The sequence below is a fragment of the Salmo salar genome, chromosome 13 (assembly GCF_965601325.2).
Source record: "Salmo salar chromosome 13, fSalSal1, whole genome shotgun sequence".
Lineage (NCBI taxonomy): Eukaryota > Metazoa > Chordata > Actinopteri > Salmoniformes > Salmonidae > Salmo > Salmo salar.
The window spans coordinates 16,674,983-16,695,089 of record NC_138303.1 but is presented as its reverse complement, the minus strand read 5'-3'; the positions used below and the strand labels follow the sequence as shown (position 1 = coordinate 16,695,089).

At 45.4% G+C, this 20,107-nt stretch overlaps 1 protein-coding gene across 3 annotated transcripts in view; it reads left to right on the top strand.

Moving 5' to 3' along the window:
- Nucleotides 1–20,107, top strand: part of comta (catechol-O-methyltransferase a) — a 22,188-nt gene extending 2,081 nt beyond the window's left edge. The window contains exons 1-6 of one of the 3 annotated variants that reach the window (XM_014134596.3): nucleotides 116–134; nucleotides 16,180–16,351; nucleotides 16,538–16,655; nucleotides 17,068–17,261; nucleotides 17,405–17,536; nucleotides 17,649–20,107. In XM_014134596.3, coding sequence (XP_013990071.1) covers nucleotides 16,181–16,351; nucleotides 16,538–16,655; nucleotides 17,068–17,261; nucleotides 17,405–17,536; nucleotides 17,649–17,828 — 795 coding nt within the window. In that variant the 5' untranslated portion in view covers nucleotides 116–134; nucleotide 16,180 and the 3' untranslated portion in view covers nucleotides 17,829–20,107. Of the gene's footprint in view, nucleotides 1–115; nucleotides 135–5,190; nucleotides 5,592–16,179; nucleotides 16,352–16,537; nucleotides 16,656–17,067; nucleotides 17,262–17,404; nucleotides 17,537–17,648 lie in introns of those variants that run through there. The other 2 variants (XM_014134595.3, XM_045692982.2) reach the window with 2 other exon arrangements.

Below are 20,107 nucleotides of genomic sequence, written 5' to 3'. Positions count from 1 at the left end.
GAATAGGGGATTGACGTAAATGTTTACATCTGCTGAACTTCTATGTGTTGACCTGTAAAAACGCTAAAAGACGCAGGAAATAGGGTTTCAAATGAGCGTTAAACCTCTGAAGACCTTTTACATGGTAGTTAAAGGTAGGTATAGGTGTATATATAGCAGATACAACTGCATTGGATTGTAGCATGCACAATTGCAATGTTGTAAATAAACAAACACTGGAGATAACTGATCAATTCATTATAATGATCTCAATATGGAAGAACTTGGGTGATTGGTTGCAAAAATTCCCGGTCAGTGCTATCTGGGATCCTTGGCATGCCTGCCCTAAACACTAACCTTACCCCTACCCTAACCATTACCCTTGCCTAACCTTAACCCTTAACGTAACCATTTTAAATGTCAAATTCAATTGTATCTGTCACATGAGCCGAATACAACAGGTGAAGACCTTACCATGAAATGCTTACTTACGAGCCCTTAAACTAACAATGCAGAGTTTTAAAAAAGTTAGTAAGAAACATTTGCTAAATAAACTAAAGGAAAAACAGTAAAACAATGAGTGCCCGAGTGGTGCAGAAGTCTAAGGCACTGTATCTCAGTGCAAGAGGCATCACTACAGTCCCTGGTTCGAATCCAGGCTGTATCGTATCCGGCTGTGATTGGGAGTCCCATAGGGCGGCGCACAATTGGCCCACCATCGTCCGTGTTTGGCCGGGATAGGCTGTCATTTTAAATAAGAATTTGTTCTTAACTGACTTGCCTGTTTAAATAAAATAAAAAGTAAATGTAAAAACAATAAGGAGACTATATACAAGGGGTACTGGTTCCAGAGTCAATGTGCAGGAGTACGAGGTAATTGAGGTAATATGTGCATGTCGGTATGGGTAAAGTGACTTGGCATAGATAATAAACAAAGAGTAGCAGCAGGGTGTGTGTGTTGGAGTGTCAGTGTGGTATGTATGTGGTTAGAGTCCATTGAGTATACATTGAGCCTGTGCAAGAGAGTCAGTGCAAAAAATTATTATAATAAAATAAGGGTTCAATGCAAATTGTCCTGGTAGCCATTTGATTAACTGTTCAGCAGTCTAATGGCTTGGGAGTAGAAGCTGTTAAGGAGCCTTTTGGTCCCAGACTTGGGGCTCCGGTACCGCTTGCCGTGCGGTAGCAGAGAGAACAGTCTATGACTTCAGTGGCTGGAGTGTTTGACAATTTTTAGGGCCTTCCTCTAACACCGCCTGGTATAGAGGTCTACGCTCTATAGCGCCTTGCGGTTGGATGCAGAGCAGTTGCCATACCAAGCGGTGATGCAACTAGTCAGGATGCTCTCGATGGTCCAAGTTTAGAACTTTTTGAGGATCTGAGGACCATTGCTAAATCTTTTCAGCCTCCAGAGGGGAATAGCCGCTGTCGTTCTCTCTTCACAACTTTTTGGTGTGTTTGGACCATGATAGGTTCTTAGTGATGTGAACACCAAGGAACTTGATGTTCTCGACCCGCTCCACTACAGCCCTGTCGATCTGAATGGGGGTGTGCTCGGCCCTCCGTTTCCTGAAGTCCGCGATTAGCTCCTTGGTCTTGCTCACGTTGAGGGAGAGGTTGTCCTGGCACCACACTGCCAGGTCTCTGACCTCGGTGATCAGGCCTACCATCGTTGCGTCGTCGGCAAACTTAATGATGGGGTTGGAGTCTTGCATTTACATTTACATTTACGTCATTTAGCAGACGCTCTTATCCAGAGCGACTTACAAATTGGTGCATTCACCTTATGATATCCAGTGGAACAACCACCAAATTGAAGGAAACAAGTAAAAACAGGGAGGGACTACCTGGACTTGTCCAATGAGAAAACGTTTATTTTAGTTTTCCATTGCAAAACTATTTTTTCTCTTTTCTGTTGCTCTAATGCAGTGGTTCCCAACTCTGGTCCTGGAGAACCCCACAGCAGCACACATTTTTGCGTGGCGGATGTGTTGTTGCCTACCCACAGCACCTGGGGTGGCCCATCAGGAAGTCCAGGATCCAGTTGCAGAAGGAGGTGTTCAGTCCCAGGGTCCCTAGCTTAGTGATAAGCTTGGAGGGCACTGGTGTGTTGAACGCTGAGCTGTAGTCAATGAACAGCATTCTCACATAGGTGTTATTTTTGTCCAGGTGGGAAATTGCAGTGTGAAGTGCAATAGAGATGGCTTCATCTGTGGATCTGTTGGGGCGGTATGCAAATTGGAGTGGGTCCATGTTGTCTGGGATGAGGGTGTTGATGTGAGCCATGAACAGCCTTTCAAATCCTTTCATGGCTACAGATGTGAGTGCTACAGGGCGATAGTTACAGGGCGACAGGTTCCCTTGGCGTTCTTGGGCACACGGACTATGGTGGTCTGCTTTAAACATGTAGGTATTACAGACTGGGTCAGGGAGAGGTTGAAGATGTCAGTGAAGAAACTTACCAGCTGGTCAACTCATGCGCTAAGTATGCATCCTGGTAATCAAATCAAATCAAATGTATTTATATAGCCCTTCGTACATCAGCTGATATCTCAAAGTGCTGTACAGAAACCCAGCCTAAAACCCCAAACAGCAAGCAATGCATGTGAAAGAAGCACGGTGGCTAGGAAAAACTCCCTAGGAAAAACTCCCTAGAAAGGCCAAAAACCTAGGAAGAAACCTAGAGAGGAACCAGGCTATGAGGGGTGGCCAGTCCTCTTCTGGCTGTGCAGGGTGGATATTATAACAGAACATGGTCAAGATGTTAAAATGTTCATAAATGACCAGCATGGTCAAATAATAATAATCATAGTAGTTGTCGAGGGTGCAACAAGCACATCCGGTGAACAGGTCAGGGTTCCATAGCCGCAGGCAGAACAGTTGAAACTGGAGCAGCAGCACGGCCAGGTGGACTGGCCCTGCAGCCATGTGAATGTTAACCTGTTTAAAGGTCTTACTCGCACCGGCTATGGATGGCGTGATCACACAGTTGTCCGGAACAGCTGGTGCACATATGCATGGTTCAGTGTTGCTTGCCTCGAAGCGAGCATAGAAAGCATTTAGCTGATCTGGTAGGCTCGTGTCACTGGGAAGCTCATGGCTGGGTTTCCCTTTGTAATCCGTTATAGTTTGCAAGCCCTGCCATATCCAACAATCGTCAGAGCCGGTGTAGTAGGATTCGATCTTAGTCCTCTATTGGCACTTTGCCTGTTTGATGGTTCGTCGGAGGGCATAGCAGGATTTTTTATAAGCGTCCGGATTAGTGTCCCACTCCTTGATAGCGGCAGCTCTAACCTTTAGCTCAGTGCGGATGTTGCCTGTAATCCATGGCTTCTGGTTGGAATATGTACGTACAATCACTGTGGAGACGAAGTCATCGATACACTTATTAATGAAGCCGTTGATATGGTATACTTCTCAATGCTGTCAGATGAATCCCGGACCATATTTTAGTCTGTGCTAGCGAAACATTCCTGTAGCTTAGCATCCGCTTCATTGGACCACTTCCGTATTGAGCGTGTAACTGGTAATTCCTGTTTTAGTTTTTGCTTGTAAACAGGAATTAGAAGGATAGAGTTATGGTCAGATTTGCCAATTGGAGGGCAAGGGAGAGGTTTGTACGTGTCACTGTGTTTGGAGTAAAGGTAATCTAGAGTTTTTTCCCTCCAGTTGCACATGTGACATGCTGGTAGAAATGAGGTAAAACGTATTTCAGTTTTCTTGCATTTAAGTCCCCGGTCACTAGATTAGCATTTTCTTGTTTGCTTATGGCTTTAGAATTTCAACTTCAATGGGGTAGGTATGTCCCATGGATCCCGGATAGCACAGACCAAAAATTCCCTGGGCCAGTTTCAAACAAGTTAGTACTCATTCAATCTGAAATAACCTATGATAGGAAAACAGACCTAAAAGTTAGCTCAATAACCATGGTGACGTCGTCAGTCACTCCTGTGTTGTTGTCCAGGCAGAGACATAACTGCAGCACCTCTCTCTAAACATGCCACAGAGACTTGACAGAAAACCGTAAATGTGGAAAACTCTTGACCCTGGAAGACTAGGGCTAACATACCAACCATGACTGTTGAGCTCAGCAGCCCAGTATTACTTATAATACTGGCAAGTCCTGTACTCTGCAATGGGCTGTAGTTATATAGAGCACATAGCTTTATGGTTTCTGTTTATTTTTTGCTGAGAACTCATTCCAACTGACATATTCAATGGACTGAACAACAGCAAAATGCAGTGCTATAGATGGTTTATTAATCGGAATAATGAAAAACACTGGGACCGAGTAGCTAAGTAAACATGCAAATGTCAACCTGGATTGCAGTATCATAGGATGATACATCCACTGGCCACAAGAAGTCACTGTTTAGTCTGGACTAGGCTCAGAATAAAATATCAATAGCCCAGTGTGTGTGTGTGTGTGTGTGTGTGGTGTGTGTGTGTGTGTGTGTGTATATCAATATCACACAAGCAATAAGGCTAGCGGCAGCTTCATGAAATACACAGTGGAAAAACTGGATTTATCTCTCTATGCTGCAGATAATGACAGTACAGTATTATTATTTATTACAGGTGGAAATGCACTACAATGCAGCATATTAATTAAATAGAGATTATTATCAAAAGTGTAGCATGTGTTTTGCTAACATGTTTTACAGGCAATCTCACATAATAACAGTGTGTGTTTTTCCAGTGTGTGGGGATGCGCTAGCTGGGAGGGAGCATCTGTGTTCAAGTGTGATGGAGATTGCGGATGGCAGGTACAGAGAGAGAATGATGCTGTGCCTCTCCACCCTCTGGCCCTCCTGGTAGAGGCCCATAAGGTCAGGCAGGGTATGGTGGTCTGCAAAACAGCATCCAGGGACACTTACATGTAACTGCCATTCCCACTGCCCAACTGCCATTATTGATTCTATTTTAACCATGTTTTCATATTTTATGTTTCAAGACTGTTTTTCTTTTCTTCTCATTTTGTTGTAATAATGAAGTGTTATTCAAGCTGTTTCCATTCAGGCATATCCTGAATGTGACAAAATGCAGTCCATACAGGGTGTAGTTCTCCTGCTGCTCTCTCTATTTTACAGAATGTTTGAATTACTGTAGTAAGGGGAGGGTGGAGAGGGGGGAGGGGCAGAAATCGAGAGATAGGATAGGAAGAGAGAGACAGGAGCATAGCAAGAGAAGGAAGAGAGAGATAGGATAGGATGACAGAGAGAGGAGCATGGCAAGAGGAAGAAAGAAAGAGATAGGATTATTGCATGATTGGCTAAAGAGGGATTTAAAACTCTGCCCAGTTGGCTGTTGATTAGCCTTTCTCTCTTTGTGTGGGTGTGTTTTGGGGCTTATGCTATGTCACTGTGTGTGTGCAACTGAGCCAAGCTCTGCAGTTTGACCTAAAGCTGCACATTCCTTTCAGCTCACGTCAAAGCTGCCTGGGAGAGTAATAGCGAGAGAGAACAGTGCGAGGGGAAGAGCGAAAGAGCGAGTGAGAGAGAGTGAGAGAGGAGTATGCCCTGTAGTGTGGTGAGGGACTTAAAGGGGAAATAGGCAACAAAGGATAAGAGGTTGTGGAGAAGCAGCTCTGAGCTTGGAGACATCAGCAGGAAGTAAGATATGGCTCTATTGGAAATTATGTTTCAGAATTATGTTCAACAGTTTGCCTGTCCTTTCTTTGTTGTGTTAAATTCCATGAAAAGCCATGGTGAGATTGCTTTCTGTGTGTGTGTTGCTGTTTAGAAAATGTGAAAAATGTTAACTTGAAACTCCCCCCACCACAATAACAGTATTGTTTGTGGTGCTTTGCCATGACCTGAAATAAGAGGGCTTACTGACATCTGAGAACATGTATAATATGTTAGTGTAGAATTACTTAAATTCATATGTATATAATATATATAGATATATTTGATATTGCATGAAATATATATTTTTTCTTGGTAATTTGCAGAGCAAAATATTTTTACTTGGCCATGTAATGAAGCTTGAACATGACTTCAACCTCCCCCAAAGAGATTAGTATAAAATCATCACATGCTTTATTATCCGTGTGTAAACTAATATTGTCTCGGCTGACAGATTCCTCACCGCCTGTCTGCTACTGCTTCTGCTATTGCTCCTATCTCATCTACCTGCTCAGTTCAACGTCGATTTTCAATTCATATTTGTTTGAGTTGTGAATTCAAGTTGAAATCAACAACAAATGTCCCCATGTCATTGGATTTAGGTTAAAAGTTGGGTGACAAAAAAATACGAAATGTCCTTATGTTGATAGATTTCTTTGTTGTTGAAATTACATGAAAACAACATTGATTCATCCCGTTTTTTTGCCCAGTGGGTGATAGCGTCTTTAATTCACCGTGTGAACATTTCTCAGGCACCTCTATTGATTTTTTGAAGTCGTGGGCTCTTAAGTCCTCAACAACAACTGAAAGGAAACTCCGGTCCAAAGTGTATTGCTGCCTACTAATTAGGGAGGGTTGTAATGGGACTAATTTGTCAACATGTTGCGTTGTTGTTCTATATTGGCCAAACCCTGACATTGTAATAGGAGCACAATTTGATTTCCTTGATATACATCTGTTCAATTTTGGAGTAATAACACAAATGATTGCAACATCATTAACACATTTTAGGAAAGTTTGGATTTTCTGAAACGGATGCCACAAATGCTCAAATCTAAGGTCATCAATCCTTTAAAAATGATTTACTAAAGTGATATGATTAATAATTTTGGTCACAATGTTATTTCCCTTCATTTAAATTGACTAACACCAAGAGACACTAGACTCACCAAATTATCAATGGAATCCTCACATTTATGACATACTAAAAGGGTGTGATTAGCTAATCATTTTCTTTGTAGACCCCTCCTCAGATAACAGTTTGCCACCGGAGAGAATGCTCAAGGTCCTTACATATCTTTGTATTCAGTGATTTTTAAGGTGGTAACACTAATGACATAAAACCAAGGGACACATCATACTAGTAAAAAAGTATTTTAATAGCCTTCCTTGTTTTGATTGATCTATACAATATATTAAATATGTTTCCTCACTGTCTAGCCTTCAAAATAGTATATATATATATATATCCCCAAAATATGTCACCACACCTCTTCACATCACCAGTGGGACAAGCCAACCTGCTCGCCCCCAATAGTTTTTACAATGCATACAAATAGATGTGTTGCAGTAAAAAGGACTTACATATGTTTTAAATAAAACAGAGAATGTATTATTTGTAATGTTTTTGTCATTTTAAAGTGTTTTTACATGGTGTCAAAGTCAAGGGATAGCCTTTACCGCCACAATTCAAGAATGACCCTATTGTGACTTTACTGCGACACAGTTCTTAACCCTGGGCTTTAAGCCAGTTTTCACACAATACGTGCAGAAACAGCACATCTAGACCCAAGAAAAACAGTTGCACCATTTCCTTCACATGCAAGGAAAGAGCTGACTGTGGTGCATTACACATTTTTTCTTACTTTCCAGCAGCTCTTCCCACTGCAGTTTCATTTGAAATTGATATTTTAGTTCTATTTCATATTTAACCAGGCAAATCAGTTAAGAACAAATTCTTATTTACAATGACAGCCTAGGAACAGTGGGTTAACTGCCTTGTCCAGGGGCAGAACGACAGATTTTTACCTTGTCAGCCCAAGGATTCGATCTAGCAACCTTTCGGTTACTGGCCCAACACTCTAACCACTAGGCTACCTGCCGCCCCAATTTAACTGGGTCTACAGAGGGTTATTAGAAATTATTTATGATTTTATATGGGTCGTGTTCTGTCGGGATTCATTGGAGGAGTTGCAAAATATTAACCAAACACCAGTGAAGCACTATTCAATACCAATAGGGTTTTATTTATGATATGCATAATTCATGCTGTCTATCTTCATAAGACTGTCTTTTATCTTCATGCACAGTACTGTAGTAATCTTTACTAGCATGTTATTCATCTTAACTATACATGTTGCACCACCATGAAGTTAGATTCACTATACAAAGGCCAGTGCCCTTTTCAAAAGTCATGACTTTACCCTTTTTTAGTTTGTCTTCCACCCATTTTGAGGTTGTTCAGTTACATTGTAAAAACAAAAAACAAAGCCAACTTATCCAATTGCTTAATCAGCGTTATTCTGTGAGCTGAGTGTACTTCAAATGGACAAGAATTTGAGCTAATGTGTTGTTTACTCAACAACTCTGCTTGAAGTGAGCTGAATTTGAAGAAGCTTGTTGCGTAAAATTACAAATTCATGTTTGCCTTTGGAAGGTTAGGCAACACTGTATGTTGGTTCAGCTATATGGCCAAATGCTGCGCAAACTCACAATCCTATTGCAGCTGGTTGCCTTACAATTGTACGTTAAATCAACATACTCTGCTTGTTGAGTAAAATTGCAAATGTATGTTTGCTCAAAACCACACCCAACATTATCATATTTCCCAGAGCATGGTCTATTGCAGGTTGATTTTCATAATTGTTTGTTTCAATACCTGTGTTTTTGCATGTTTTTGCATTGGTTGATTAATCTTATGGAACATAAATAACATACATTTTTCTAAACTAATCCAATCTGTTAGTAGTTTCACTTTTTCCATGTGTTACTGAGATGGCTGTTCCAGTTTATATGATTTAGGTAGTCTCAATAATCATAATCAATCATCTCTACCCTGGCAGCCATTCTCAATGCGGGTTGCGGGTGATTAAAATGTTCATTTGTTGTTTAACTTCACTCTGGTTGGATTCCAATAGGAGTTACACATCACTTTGCAAGCCAGCATAACGTGACTTGCAGGCTTGATGTGGCCTGTAAACCAGGAGTTTCAGACCACTGCGTTAGGGTGTAACTAGGCCTTCAAAGAAAGGCCTTATGATATACACTACCGGTCAAAAGTTTTAGAACACCTACTCATACAAGAGTTTTTCTTTATTTTGACTATTTTTTACATTGTAGAATAATAGTGAAGACTTCAAAACTCTGAAATAACACATATGGAATCATGAAGTAACCAAAAAAGTGTTAACCAAATCAAAATATATTTTATATTTGAGATTATTCAAATAGCCACCTTGATGACAGGTTTGCACACACTTGGCATTCTCTGAACCAGCTTCACCTGGAATGCTTTTCCGAGCACTTGTTGGCTGCTTTTCCTTCACTCTGCGGTCCTACTCATCCCAAACCATCTAAATTTGGTTGAGGTCAGGGGATTGTGGAGGCCAGGTCATCTGATGCAGCACTTCATCACTCTCCTTCTTGGTAAAATAGCCCTTACACAGCCTGGGGGTGTGTTGGGTCATTGTCCTGTTGAAAAACAAATGATAGTCCCACTTAGCGCAAACCAGATGGGAGGGCGTATCACTGCAGAATGCTGTGGTAGCCATGCTGGTGCCTTGAATTCTAGATAAATCACAGACAGTGTCACCAGCAAAGCACCCCCACACCATAACACCTCCTCTTCCATGCTTTACAGTGGGAAATACACATGCGGAGATCATCAGTTCAACCACACCGCGTCTCACAAAGACACAGTGGTTGGAAACAAAAATCTCAAATTTGGACTCCAGACCAAAGGACAAATTTCCACCGGTCTAATGTCCATTGCTCGTGTTTCTTTGCCCAAGCATGTTTCTTCTTATTGGTGTCCTTTAGTAGTGGTTTCTTTGCAGCAATTCGACCATGAAGGCCTGATTCACACAGTCTTCTCTGAACAGTTGATGTTGATGTCACGACTTCTGCTGAAGTCGATGCCCCTCCTTGTTCGGGTGGTGCTCAGCGGTCGACGTCACCGGTCTTCTAGCCATCATTGATCCATTTTTCATTTTTCCATTGGTTTTGTCTTGTCTTCCTACACACCTGGTTCCAATCACATTTATTACATGCTGTGTATTTAACCCTCTGTTTCCCCTCATGTCTTTGTCGGAGATTGTTTGTGGTTATGTGTTCGTAAATTTTGTATAGGTGTGCGACGGGTATGTTCACCCATGTTTATTTTATGTACGTTGGTTTTGGAGTTTGTTTTAATATGTTAAACTACTCCAGTTACACCAAGTTGGTTTCTCCTGCGCCTGACTTCCCTGCCACCTACACACACGACAATGACAGAATCTCCGACCAAAATTATGAAGTCAGCAGGAGAGGATACCCCTGCTGACTCCTCCAGGAGCAAGCGAAGAAGCTTCACCATCTGTGCGCAGCCATGGATCGCGTTGTCCAGAATATGGACCGCTGGGAGAGACAGGGAGTTCTTCCAGCGCCTCCACCAGCCCAACCGGGGTCTATACTGCGCGCCCCTTCTCAACCTGAACCCGGTGGAATCCGTATATCCATGCCTCAGGGGTATGACGGAAATACTGCCGGCTGCCAGGGTTTCCTCCTCCAATTAGACCTTTATCTGGCCACGGTCCACCCAGTTCCATCAGACCGTGAGAAGAGTTTCGCCCTCGTCTCATGCCTCACCGGGAGAGCCCTGGAATGGGCCAGCGCTGTGTGTGGAGGAGGAGATGCGGCGTTGGACCATTATGAGGAGTTCACCCGCCCGTTTTCGGGCAGTCTTCGACCACCCACCCGAGGGCAGAGCGGCGGGTGAGCGCTTCTACCATTTGAGGCAGGAGACGAGGAGCGTCCAGGTTTTTGCACTGGAGTTCAGGACCCTGGCAGCCGGTGCAGGATGGAATCACGGAGCCCTGATCGACCATTACTGCTGCAGTCTGCGTGAGGACGTCCGTCGGGAGCTGGCCTGCAGAGACACCACCCTCACCTTCGACCAGCTGGTGGATCTGTCCATCCGGCTGGACAACTTGCTGGCTGCTCACGGACGTTCAGATCGGGGTCTGGTGGTTCCATCCTCCCGCACCCCCCTCCTCTTCCCATGGAGCTGGGAGAGAGGGTGCACAGGGAGACCGGAGGGGGTTCCCGCTCGTGCACCATCTGTGACCGCAGAGGTCACACTGCTGGTCGGTGCCGGGTAGGTTCTTCTGGGAATCGAGGTAGCAGGCAGGGCGCTCTGGTGCCACCCCAGGTGACTAGGCACCATTCTCATCCAGAGCCCTCTGTTGCCTATATTTTTGTGTCTGTCACTTTTCCAGATTTTTTCCCCCCTTCGTTCCCCGCATAAGGCGCTAGTAGATTCAGGCACGGCTGGGAATTTTATTGATCAAGCATTTGCTCATAGTTTAGGGATCCCTATTGTACCCGTGAATGTGCCTTTCCCCGTTCACACATTAGATAGTCGACCATTAGGGTCAGGGTTTATCAGGGAGGCACAGCTCCTTTGAGTATGGTGACGCAGGGGGGTCACAAGGATTTTTATTTTTATTTTCCTTATTGACACTCCTGCGTATCCCGTGGTGCTGGGTCTACCTTGGTTAACTAGTCATAACCACACTTTTTCTTGGCCACAGAGGGCTCTCACGGGGGGGTCGCGAGAGTGCTCAGGTAGGTGTGTAGGGGTTTCCATTGGTGCTACTACGGTGGAAAGTCCAGACCAGGTCTCCACCGTGCACATTCCCCCCGAATATGCCGATTTGGCTCTTGCCTTCTGTAAAAAGAAGGCGACTCAATTACCACCTCATCGACAGGGGGGTTGTGCGATAAATCTCATGGTAGACGCTGCACTTCCCAGGAGTCACGTGTATCCCTGTCACAGGTGGAGACGGTGGCTATGGAAACATATGTCTCCGAATCCCTGCGTCAGGGGTACATTCGGTCCTCCATTTCACCCGTCTCCTCGAGTTTCTTTTTTGTGAAGACGAAGGATGGAGGTCTGCGCCCGTGCATTGATTATCGAGGTCTCAATAAAATCATGGTGGGGTACAATTACCCACTACTGTAAGGGCTGTCGTCGGAAGAATACCAAGGTGCAGCAGAGGATGTGTTCATCATTAGACTTTTAATAGAACAACGTGAACACTATACAAAAAACAAGAAAACTGACAGCCAAAACAGTCCTGTCAGGTGCAAACACTAACAGAAACAATTACCCACAAAACCCAAAGGAAAAACATACTCCTTATGTGTGACTCCCAATCAGCAACAACGAGCTTCAGCTGTGCCTGATTGGGAGCCACACACGGCCCAAAACAAAGAAATACAAAAACATAGAAAAAATAACATAGAACGCCCACCCAATGTAACACCCTGGCCTAACCAAAATAAAGAACAAAAACCCCTCTCTATGGCCAGGGCGTTACAGTACCCCCCCCCCCCCCCCCAAGGTGCGGACTCCGGCCGCAAAACCTGACACTGAAGGGGAGGGTCCGGGTGGGCCTTCTTACGGCGGCGGCTCAGGTGCAGGACGTGGCCTCTGTTCCACCCTTGGCGTCGCCCTCTTAGGTGGCGCACCTGGCCGCGCTGAAGGTCTGGTGGGCGACCCTGACTGCGCCCGGCTGGCAGGCGGCCCTGGTTGCGCCCGGCTGGCGGGCGGCGATGGCTGCGCCCGGCTGGTGGGCGGCGATGGCTGCGCCCGGTTGGCGGGCGGCGATTTCTGCGCCCGGCTGGCGGGCGGCGATGGCTGCGCCCGGCTGGCGGGCGGCGATGACTGCGCCCGGATGGCGGGCGGCGATGACTGCGCCCGGCTGGCAAGCGGCAATGGCTGCGCCCGGCTGGCGGGCGACCCTGGCTGCGCCCAGCTGGCGGGTGACCCTGGCTGCACTGGCCCAGGATTCACCAGGCTGGGGAGACATGAAGGAGGCCTGGCCCTGGGCGCAGCCACAGGACTCACCAGGCTGGGGAGACATGAAGGAGGCCTGGCCCTGGGCGCAGGCACAGGACTAACCAGGCTGGCGGGCGGCTCTGGCGGCTCCGGACAGGCGGGCGACTCTGGTGGCGGCGCCCGGCTGGCGGGCGACTCTGGCGGCGGCGCCCGGCTGGCGGGCGACTCTGGCGGCGCTGGCCCAGGATTCACCAGGCTGGGGAGACATAAAGGAAGCCTGGCCCTGGACGCAGGCACAGGACTCACCAGGCTGGGGAGACATGAAGGAGGCCTGGCCCTGGGCGCAGGCACAGGACTCAACAGGCTGGGGGGCGGCTCTGGCGGGTCCGGGCAGGCGGGCGACTCTGGCGGCTCCGGACAGGCGGGCGGCCCTGGCGGCTCCGGACTGGCGGGCGGCTCTGGCGGCTCCGGACAGGCGAGCGGCTCTGGCGGCTCCTGACTGGCGAGCGGCTCTGGCGGCTCCTGGCTGGCGGGCGGCCCTGGCGGCTCCTGACTGGCGGGCAGCTCTGGCGGCTCCTGACTGGCGGGCGGCTCTGGCGGCTCCTGACTGGCGGGCGGCTCTGGCGGCTCCTGACTGGCGGGCGGCTCTGGCGGTTCCTGGCTGGCGGGCGGCTCTGGCGGCTCCTGGCTGGCGGGCGGCTCTGGTGGCTCCTGGCTGGCGGGCGGCTCTGGACTGTCGAGGCTGGGCTGACGCACTAGAAGCTTGATGCGTGGTGCTGGTACTGGACGTGCCAGCCTGGAGACACGCACCTCAGGGCTAGTGCGTGGAGTGGGAAACACTGGACCGTAGAGGCGTACAGGCGGTCTCGAGCGCAGTACTGGTATCACCCGTACTGGCTAGATGCCCACTTTCCCCTGGCACATGCGGGGCGCTGGTACTGTGCATACCGGCCTAAAAATACCCGGCCTTGCCACAGCACCCATCACCCCAAAGCACGGGACCTGTCCAGTATGTCTCTGCCCAAAAAGGGTACGGGGAGCTGGCCTGGGGCTCCATCCACGCCCAGCCAAACTACCCTTGTGCCCCCCCCCCAAAAAATTATTGGGGCTGCCTCTCAGACTCCCTTAATTCCTCCATAGCCCTGGAAATGCTTATCCTTAGTTCTGTCCATGTCTCACGATAGTCCATCCGTTGCTCCCTCCTCCGCTGCTTGGTCCATTTTTGGTGGGTAATTCTGTAAGGGCTGTCGTCGGAAGAAGACCAAGGTGCAGCAGAGGATGTGCTCATTATTAGAATTTTAATAGAACAACGTGAACACTATACAAAAAACAAGAAAACTGACAGCCAAAACAGTCCTGTCAGGTGCAAACACTAACAGAAACAATTACCCACAAAACCCAAAGGAAAAACATGCTCCTTATGTGTGACTCCCAATCAGCAACAACGAGCTTCAGCTCTGCCTGATTGGGAGCCACACACGGCCCAAAACAAAGAAATACAAAAACACCCAATGTAACACCCTGGCCTAACCAAAATAAAGAACAAAAACCCCTCTCTATGGCCAGGGCGTTACAGCTACCTCTGATCGCCCCGGCGATTGAGTTAATGCACAGGGCGCGCTTTTTCACAAAACTGGATCTCAGGAATGCGTACAACCTGGTGTGTATCCGAGAGGGAGGCGAGTGGAAGACAGCATTTAGTACCACCTCAGGGCATTATGAGTACCTCGTCATGCCGTACGGGTTGAAGAATGCTCCATCAGTCTTCCAATCTTTTGTAGACGAGATTTTCAGGGACCTGCACGGGCAGGGTGTAGTGGTGAATATCGATGACATTCTGATATACTCCGCTACACGCGCCGAGCATGTTTCTCTGGTGCGCAGAGTGCTTGGTCGCCTGTTGGAGCATGACCTGTATGTCAAGGCTGAGAAATGCCTGTTCTTTCAACAGTCCGTCTCCTTCTTAGGGTATCGCCTGGAGTGGAGATGGAAAGTGACCACATTGCAGCCGTGCATAATTGATCCTTCCCTGCTGCGAGAGTTCCATCGTCTCCATCCGGATCGCCCTGCACCTTGTCCTCCGGGTCGTCCCCGAGGCCGGTGTCGACGCGCTGCTGGAGCAGCGCATCAAGGGGGGGGGTACTGTCACGACTTCTGCCGAAGTCGATGCCCCTCCTTGTTCGGGTGGTGCTCGGCGGTCGACGTCACTGGTCTTCTAGCCATCATTGATCCATTTTTCCATTGGTTTTGTCTTGTCTTCCTACACACCTGGTTCCAATCCCATTTATTACATGCTGTGTATTTAACCCTCTGTTTCCCCTCATGTCTTTGTCGGAGATTGTTTGTGGTTATGTGTTCGTAGATTTTGTATAGGTGTGCGACGGGTATGTTCACCCATGTTTATTTTATGTACGTTGGTTTTGGAGTTTGTTTTAATATATTAAACTACTCCAGTTACACCAAGTTGGTTTCTCCTGCGCCTGACTTCCCTGCCACCTACATACACGACAATGACAGTTGAGATGTGTCTGTTACTTAAACTCTGTGAAGCATATACTTGGGCTGTAATTTCTGGGGCTGGTAACTCTAATGAACTTATCCTCTGCCGCAGAGGTAACGTCTTCAATTCCTGTGGCGGTCCTCATGAGAACCAGTTTCATCATAGCGCTTGATGGTTTTTGCAACTGCACTTCAAGAAACTTTCAAAGTTCTTGACATTTTCCACATTGAGTGACCTTCATGTCTTAAAGTAATGATGGACTGTCGTTTCTCTTTGCTTATTTGAGCTGTTCTTGACATAATATGGACATGGTCTTTTAACAAATAGTGCTATCATCTGTATACCACCCCTATCTTGTCACAACACAACTGATTGGCTTAAACGCATTCGGAAGGAAAGAAATTCCACAAATTATCATTTAAGAAGGCACACCTGTTAATTTAAATGTATTCCAGGTGACTACCTCATGAAGCTGGTTGAGAGAATGCCAAGAGTGTGCAAAGCTGTCATCAAGGCAAAGGGTGGCTATTTGAAGAATCTGAAATATAAAATATATTTTGATTTGTTGAACACTTTTTTGGTTACTACATGATTCCATGTGTTATTTCATAGTTTTCATGTCTTCACTATTATTCTACAATGTAGAAAGTAGTCAAAATAAAGAAAAACCCTTGAATGAGTAGGTATTCTAAAACTTTTGACCAGTAGTGTATGTAATGTAAAGAGTTTAATATTTTACACTGGGAAATATCCAAATGAGGTTGAATAAATTCTCAAGTTGAATTGTATGTTCACTCAACTTAAGAATCGAAGTTGAGTGAACATTTCAACTTGAGAATGTATGTTGGTTCAGCTATATTCTCAAATGTTGAGCAAACTCACAATCCTATTGTAGCTAGTTGCCTTACAATTGTAGGTTGAATCAACATATTATTATAGTGTTGTCGCTACAGAGGCCTGCTGAGGACAAACATAGGGAAACAGTACCCTAGTGTGCTCTCCTATAACAGTGTGTCTGGTCTTTTCCTCCCCAGCATGTTGCTGTCTTTCCTGGCTTTGTGTTGTGGCGGAGCAGCTGTTCTGTATGTCCTGTACTCCTGGTTGATCCCTGCAGCTGTGCAGTACAATGCATGGTTGGCCCTGCTCTGGCACGACGCCATTGTAGAGAGGGCACTCAATATCCTCACCCGATCCACCCGACCCCAGGTGACCTCTCAGACCTTTCACTCTTTGGAACTCATGTTTACTCAGTTACATTCACTCGTTTGTTAATGCAGAAAAGTGATAGAAGATTTTTTTTAAATCTTTCCCCTGTATTAATATCAGAAGTTTCTTCTGGTCTGGTTCATTGTTTCTTCTCACTCAAACCCTCATTCTCCCTCTGATGCCCAGCGTCTTCTGAGAGCAGTTCAGAAGAAGGCAATCAAAGGAGACCCTCAGAGTGTCATCTCTACTATCGATTACTTCTGCAGGCATTCTGAATGGGCCATGAATGTGGGAGATGAGAAAGGTATTGTACACCTTGTACTCCTTGTGTTCTGCTTTCACGTGCATTTCCTGGTTGCCTCCTCTCTCAGTGTGTTCTTACACACTCTCTTGAATGTTGACCTGTGGATTCTTCCCTCCCTCTACAAGTCTATCTTGTTTCGTGAGAGAATAGCCTTAAGACTTATCATGAAGCTCAGTCATGAATGTACAGTTTCTCTGGGTCAATAAGACATCTGCATGACTTCACGTGCATAGAGGGGTACTTGACACACAGACACGTGCCATAAGCACATGCCACAAACACAGTCAGTCAAATAACTGGTTACTTTTGAATATATACTGGTATGTGGTAATATGCCGTATGTTACCTAGGAAACTACACAAAGAACTGTGTAGTTATATTAGTCACATTATTGTCCTGTCTGTGTATTTAGGGGCCATCTTGGACTCTGTGGTGTGCGAGGTTAGTCCATCCACTGCCCTAGAGCTGGGTACGTACTGTGGTTATTCCACTGTTCGTATTGCCCGCCTGCTGCCCCCTGGCACCAAGCTCATTACCCTGGAGTTCAACCCAGACTATGCCGCTGTGGCTCGTCAGATCATTGAGTATTCTGGGCTCCAGGACAAGGTGAGGGTGCTATAGAACACACATTGTGGTCTTTTATGTATGCTTAAACATTGCTCTGGTGTGTTGACTGAATTCCAAACAGGTATACAGTAGATAGAGTCAATCATATTTATGTTATTAAAACTCCCATGATGTTTTGGCAGATTTGTCTGGTGGAAGGAGCCTCAGGAGATCTAATCCCCAAAATGCAGGAGCTATTTGGGATTAAAACGTTTGATTTTGTCTTCTTGGACCACTGGAAAGACCGCTACCTGCCTGATATCAAACTTCTGGAGGTAAAAAAAACAGCTGTATATGTCTGCAATTACCCTGTACATGTACTGTATTTCTTTGCATGAAAATGAACAGCAGCCAATTCTTCCCTTGTTCCTTTGCGTCTTTCGTCAGGAGTGTCAGCTGCTGAGGAAAGGATCCATACTGCTAGCAGACAATGTCATCTGTCCTGGAACCCCTGACTACTTGGAATATGTCAGAAACAGCCCCCGGTATGAGAGCAAATATTTCAAATCCCACCTGGAGTACACTAAAGTGGAGGATGGCCTGGAGAAATCTGTGTTCTTGGGATAAAGACGTGACAGGCCATGGTTCACATTCAATAACACCTACTGCACCTATGTTTATCCAGTATCTTTGTTTACTTACCTACTGCCCATGTACACACTAAAGAGTGGCACTGTGAAAACAAAACATCTATCTGAAAGGGTCTGTGCAAATGGGATCCTTGGGACGTCCCTGCTCCATTGAAGTTGACATTTAAAATGGTTATGGTTAGGGTAAGTGTTAAGGTTAAGGTTGGGTAAGGGTTATGGTTAAGGTTAGAGTTAAATTTTATGGTAGGGACATCCCAAGTATTCCGGATAGCACTGACCTATCTGTAAGGAAGGTCTACCTGCTACTTTTAGAGGACCCAGCACCATTTTGACACTACTGCGTAAATACTGCAATGTGGGTTTAATTAAATTGAGCTCTCTGTATCCTTCCGTCTACCATAGTGGAGCACAAAAGGAAGGGCGGGTGTATTGTCCCTATTCACAAAGCCTTTATTTGACAGTTTAAAACTACTTAGTGTTGTGTAATAGGAGTCAAACCAAGATGAATAAAATCAGGAAGTCATCTTATTACCATATTTCTGATGTGATTACAGTAAAATGCAGTGCTTTACATTATATTCTTTATGCTTCACATTTTGTAAAATTGTTGTATATTACATGTTAGTCATTTAGCTGACACTTATACAGAGCAACTTACAGGAGCAATTAGGGTTAAGTGCCTTGCTCAAGGGCACATCGGTCGATTTTTCACCAAGTTACTGGCCCAACGCTCTTAACCGCTAGACTACCTGCTGCCCTATAATTTAATTTATCAATTGTAAACCTTGCTTGTCAGGCATCAATTGTTTAATACTTGCAAGATTTGCTGAACATTCATATTTTTAATGATGGATTTTACTCAGATTATTTTGAACCCATCTTTGTAATGAAGGGTTTGGAGTTGTGATGATAATGAAGATATTGAGAACAAAGGACAAATGCTTAAATCCAATTAATGTCTTTATTAACATCGCAAAGGATGGGTCGTGCTCAGAAGAATACCTTGCCAAACCTACATTTACATCTCTCTAACTTAAACAACATGTACATCCTAGGATCATTACAGAAACATCAGGTCGGTTACAGTGCCTTCAAAAAGTATTCATACCGCTTGACTTATTCCACATGTTGTTGTGTTACAGCCTGAATTCAAAATCAATAAAATTGATTGTTTTTCTCACCCATCTACACACAAAACTCCATAATAACAAAGTGAAAAGATGTTTTTAGAAATGCTTGCAAATGTATTGGAAATGAAATATAGAAATATCTAATTTATATAAGTATTCACTCCCCTGAGTCAATACATTGTCGAAGCACCTTTGGCAGCGATTACAGCTGTGAGTCTTTCTGGGTACGTCTCTAAGAGCTTTCCACACCTGGACATTTTCCAGGTGTGGAAATTCCTTTTCAGAATTCTTCAAGAGCTGTCAAATTGGTCGTTAATCATTGCTACACAACTATTTTCAGGTCTTGCCAGAGATTTTCAAGTAGATTTAAGTCAAAACTGTAACTCGGCCATTCAGGAACATTCACTGTCTTCTTGGTAAGCAACTCCAGTGTAGATCTGGTCTTGTGTTTTAGGTTATTGTCCTGCTGAAAGGTGAATTCATCTTCTAGTATCTGGTGGAAAGCAGACTGAACCAGGTTTTTCTCTAGTGTAAAAACTGATCTGAGTTGTGGTGGTAAAAGGACTGTATCTTGCTGTAACTGTTGGTTTGAGTTAGGGCGTGGTGCAGATCCCATTAGAGATTGTGGTTTATTATTTCAGTTAAATTGTTGAAGATAATGATGACAGATGATAACATGGTTGAGGATGTAAGGATGGGATGGTTACTTGGTCATAAACATCCAAATACACAAAGGAAAGTGTTACAAGAGAAAATGTGTCTTGTAGCAAACCACTTACAAACAGAAATGGTAAGATCTGCCACACTGATTAGTGACAGGTGTGGGTATTTAAAGGTTGTGAAGGAGCTGGAGTCCCGCCTCTGCTGGAGGGGGATTGGAGAGGGGGTGGTGGTTGGTGATAGGGTGAGGGGACTGTCAGTCAGGGTAGGGGCAATTAGACTACATCTAGGATTTTGCCTGTGCTTAGCTCCATTCCATTTCTTTTTTATCCTGAAAAACTCACTGGTCCTTAATGATTACAAGCATACCCATAACATGATGCAGCCACCACTATGTTGAGAATATGTAGAGTGATACACAGTAATGTGTTGTATTTTCCCCAAATTAAAGACTTACTGCCTTGTC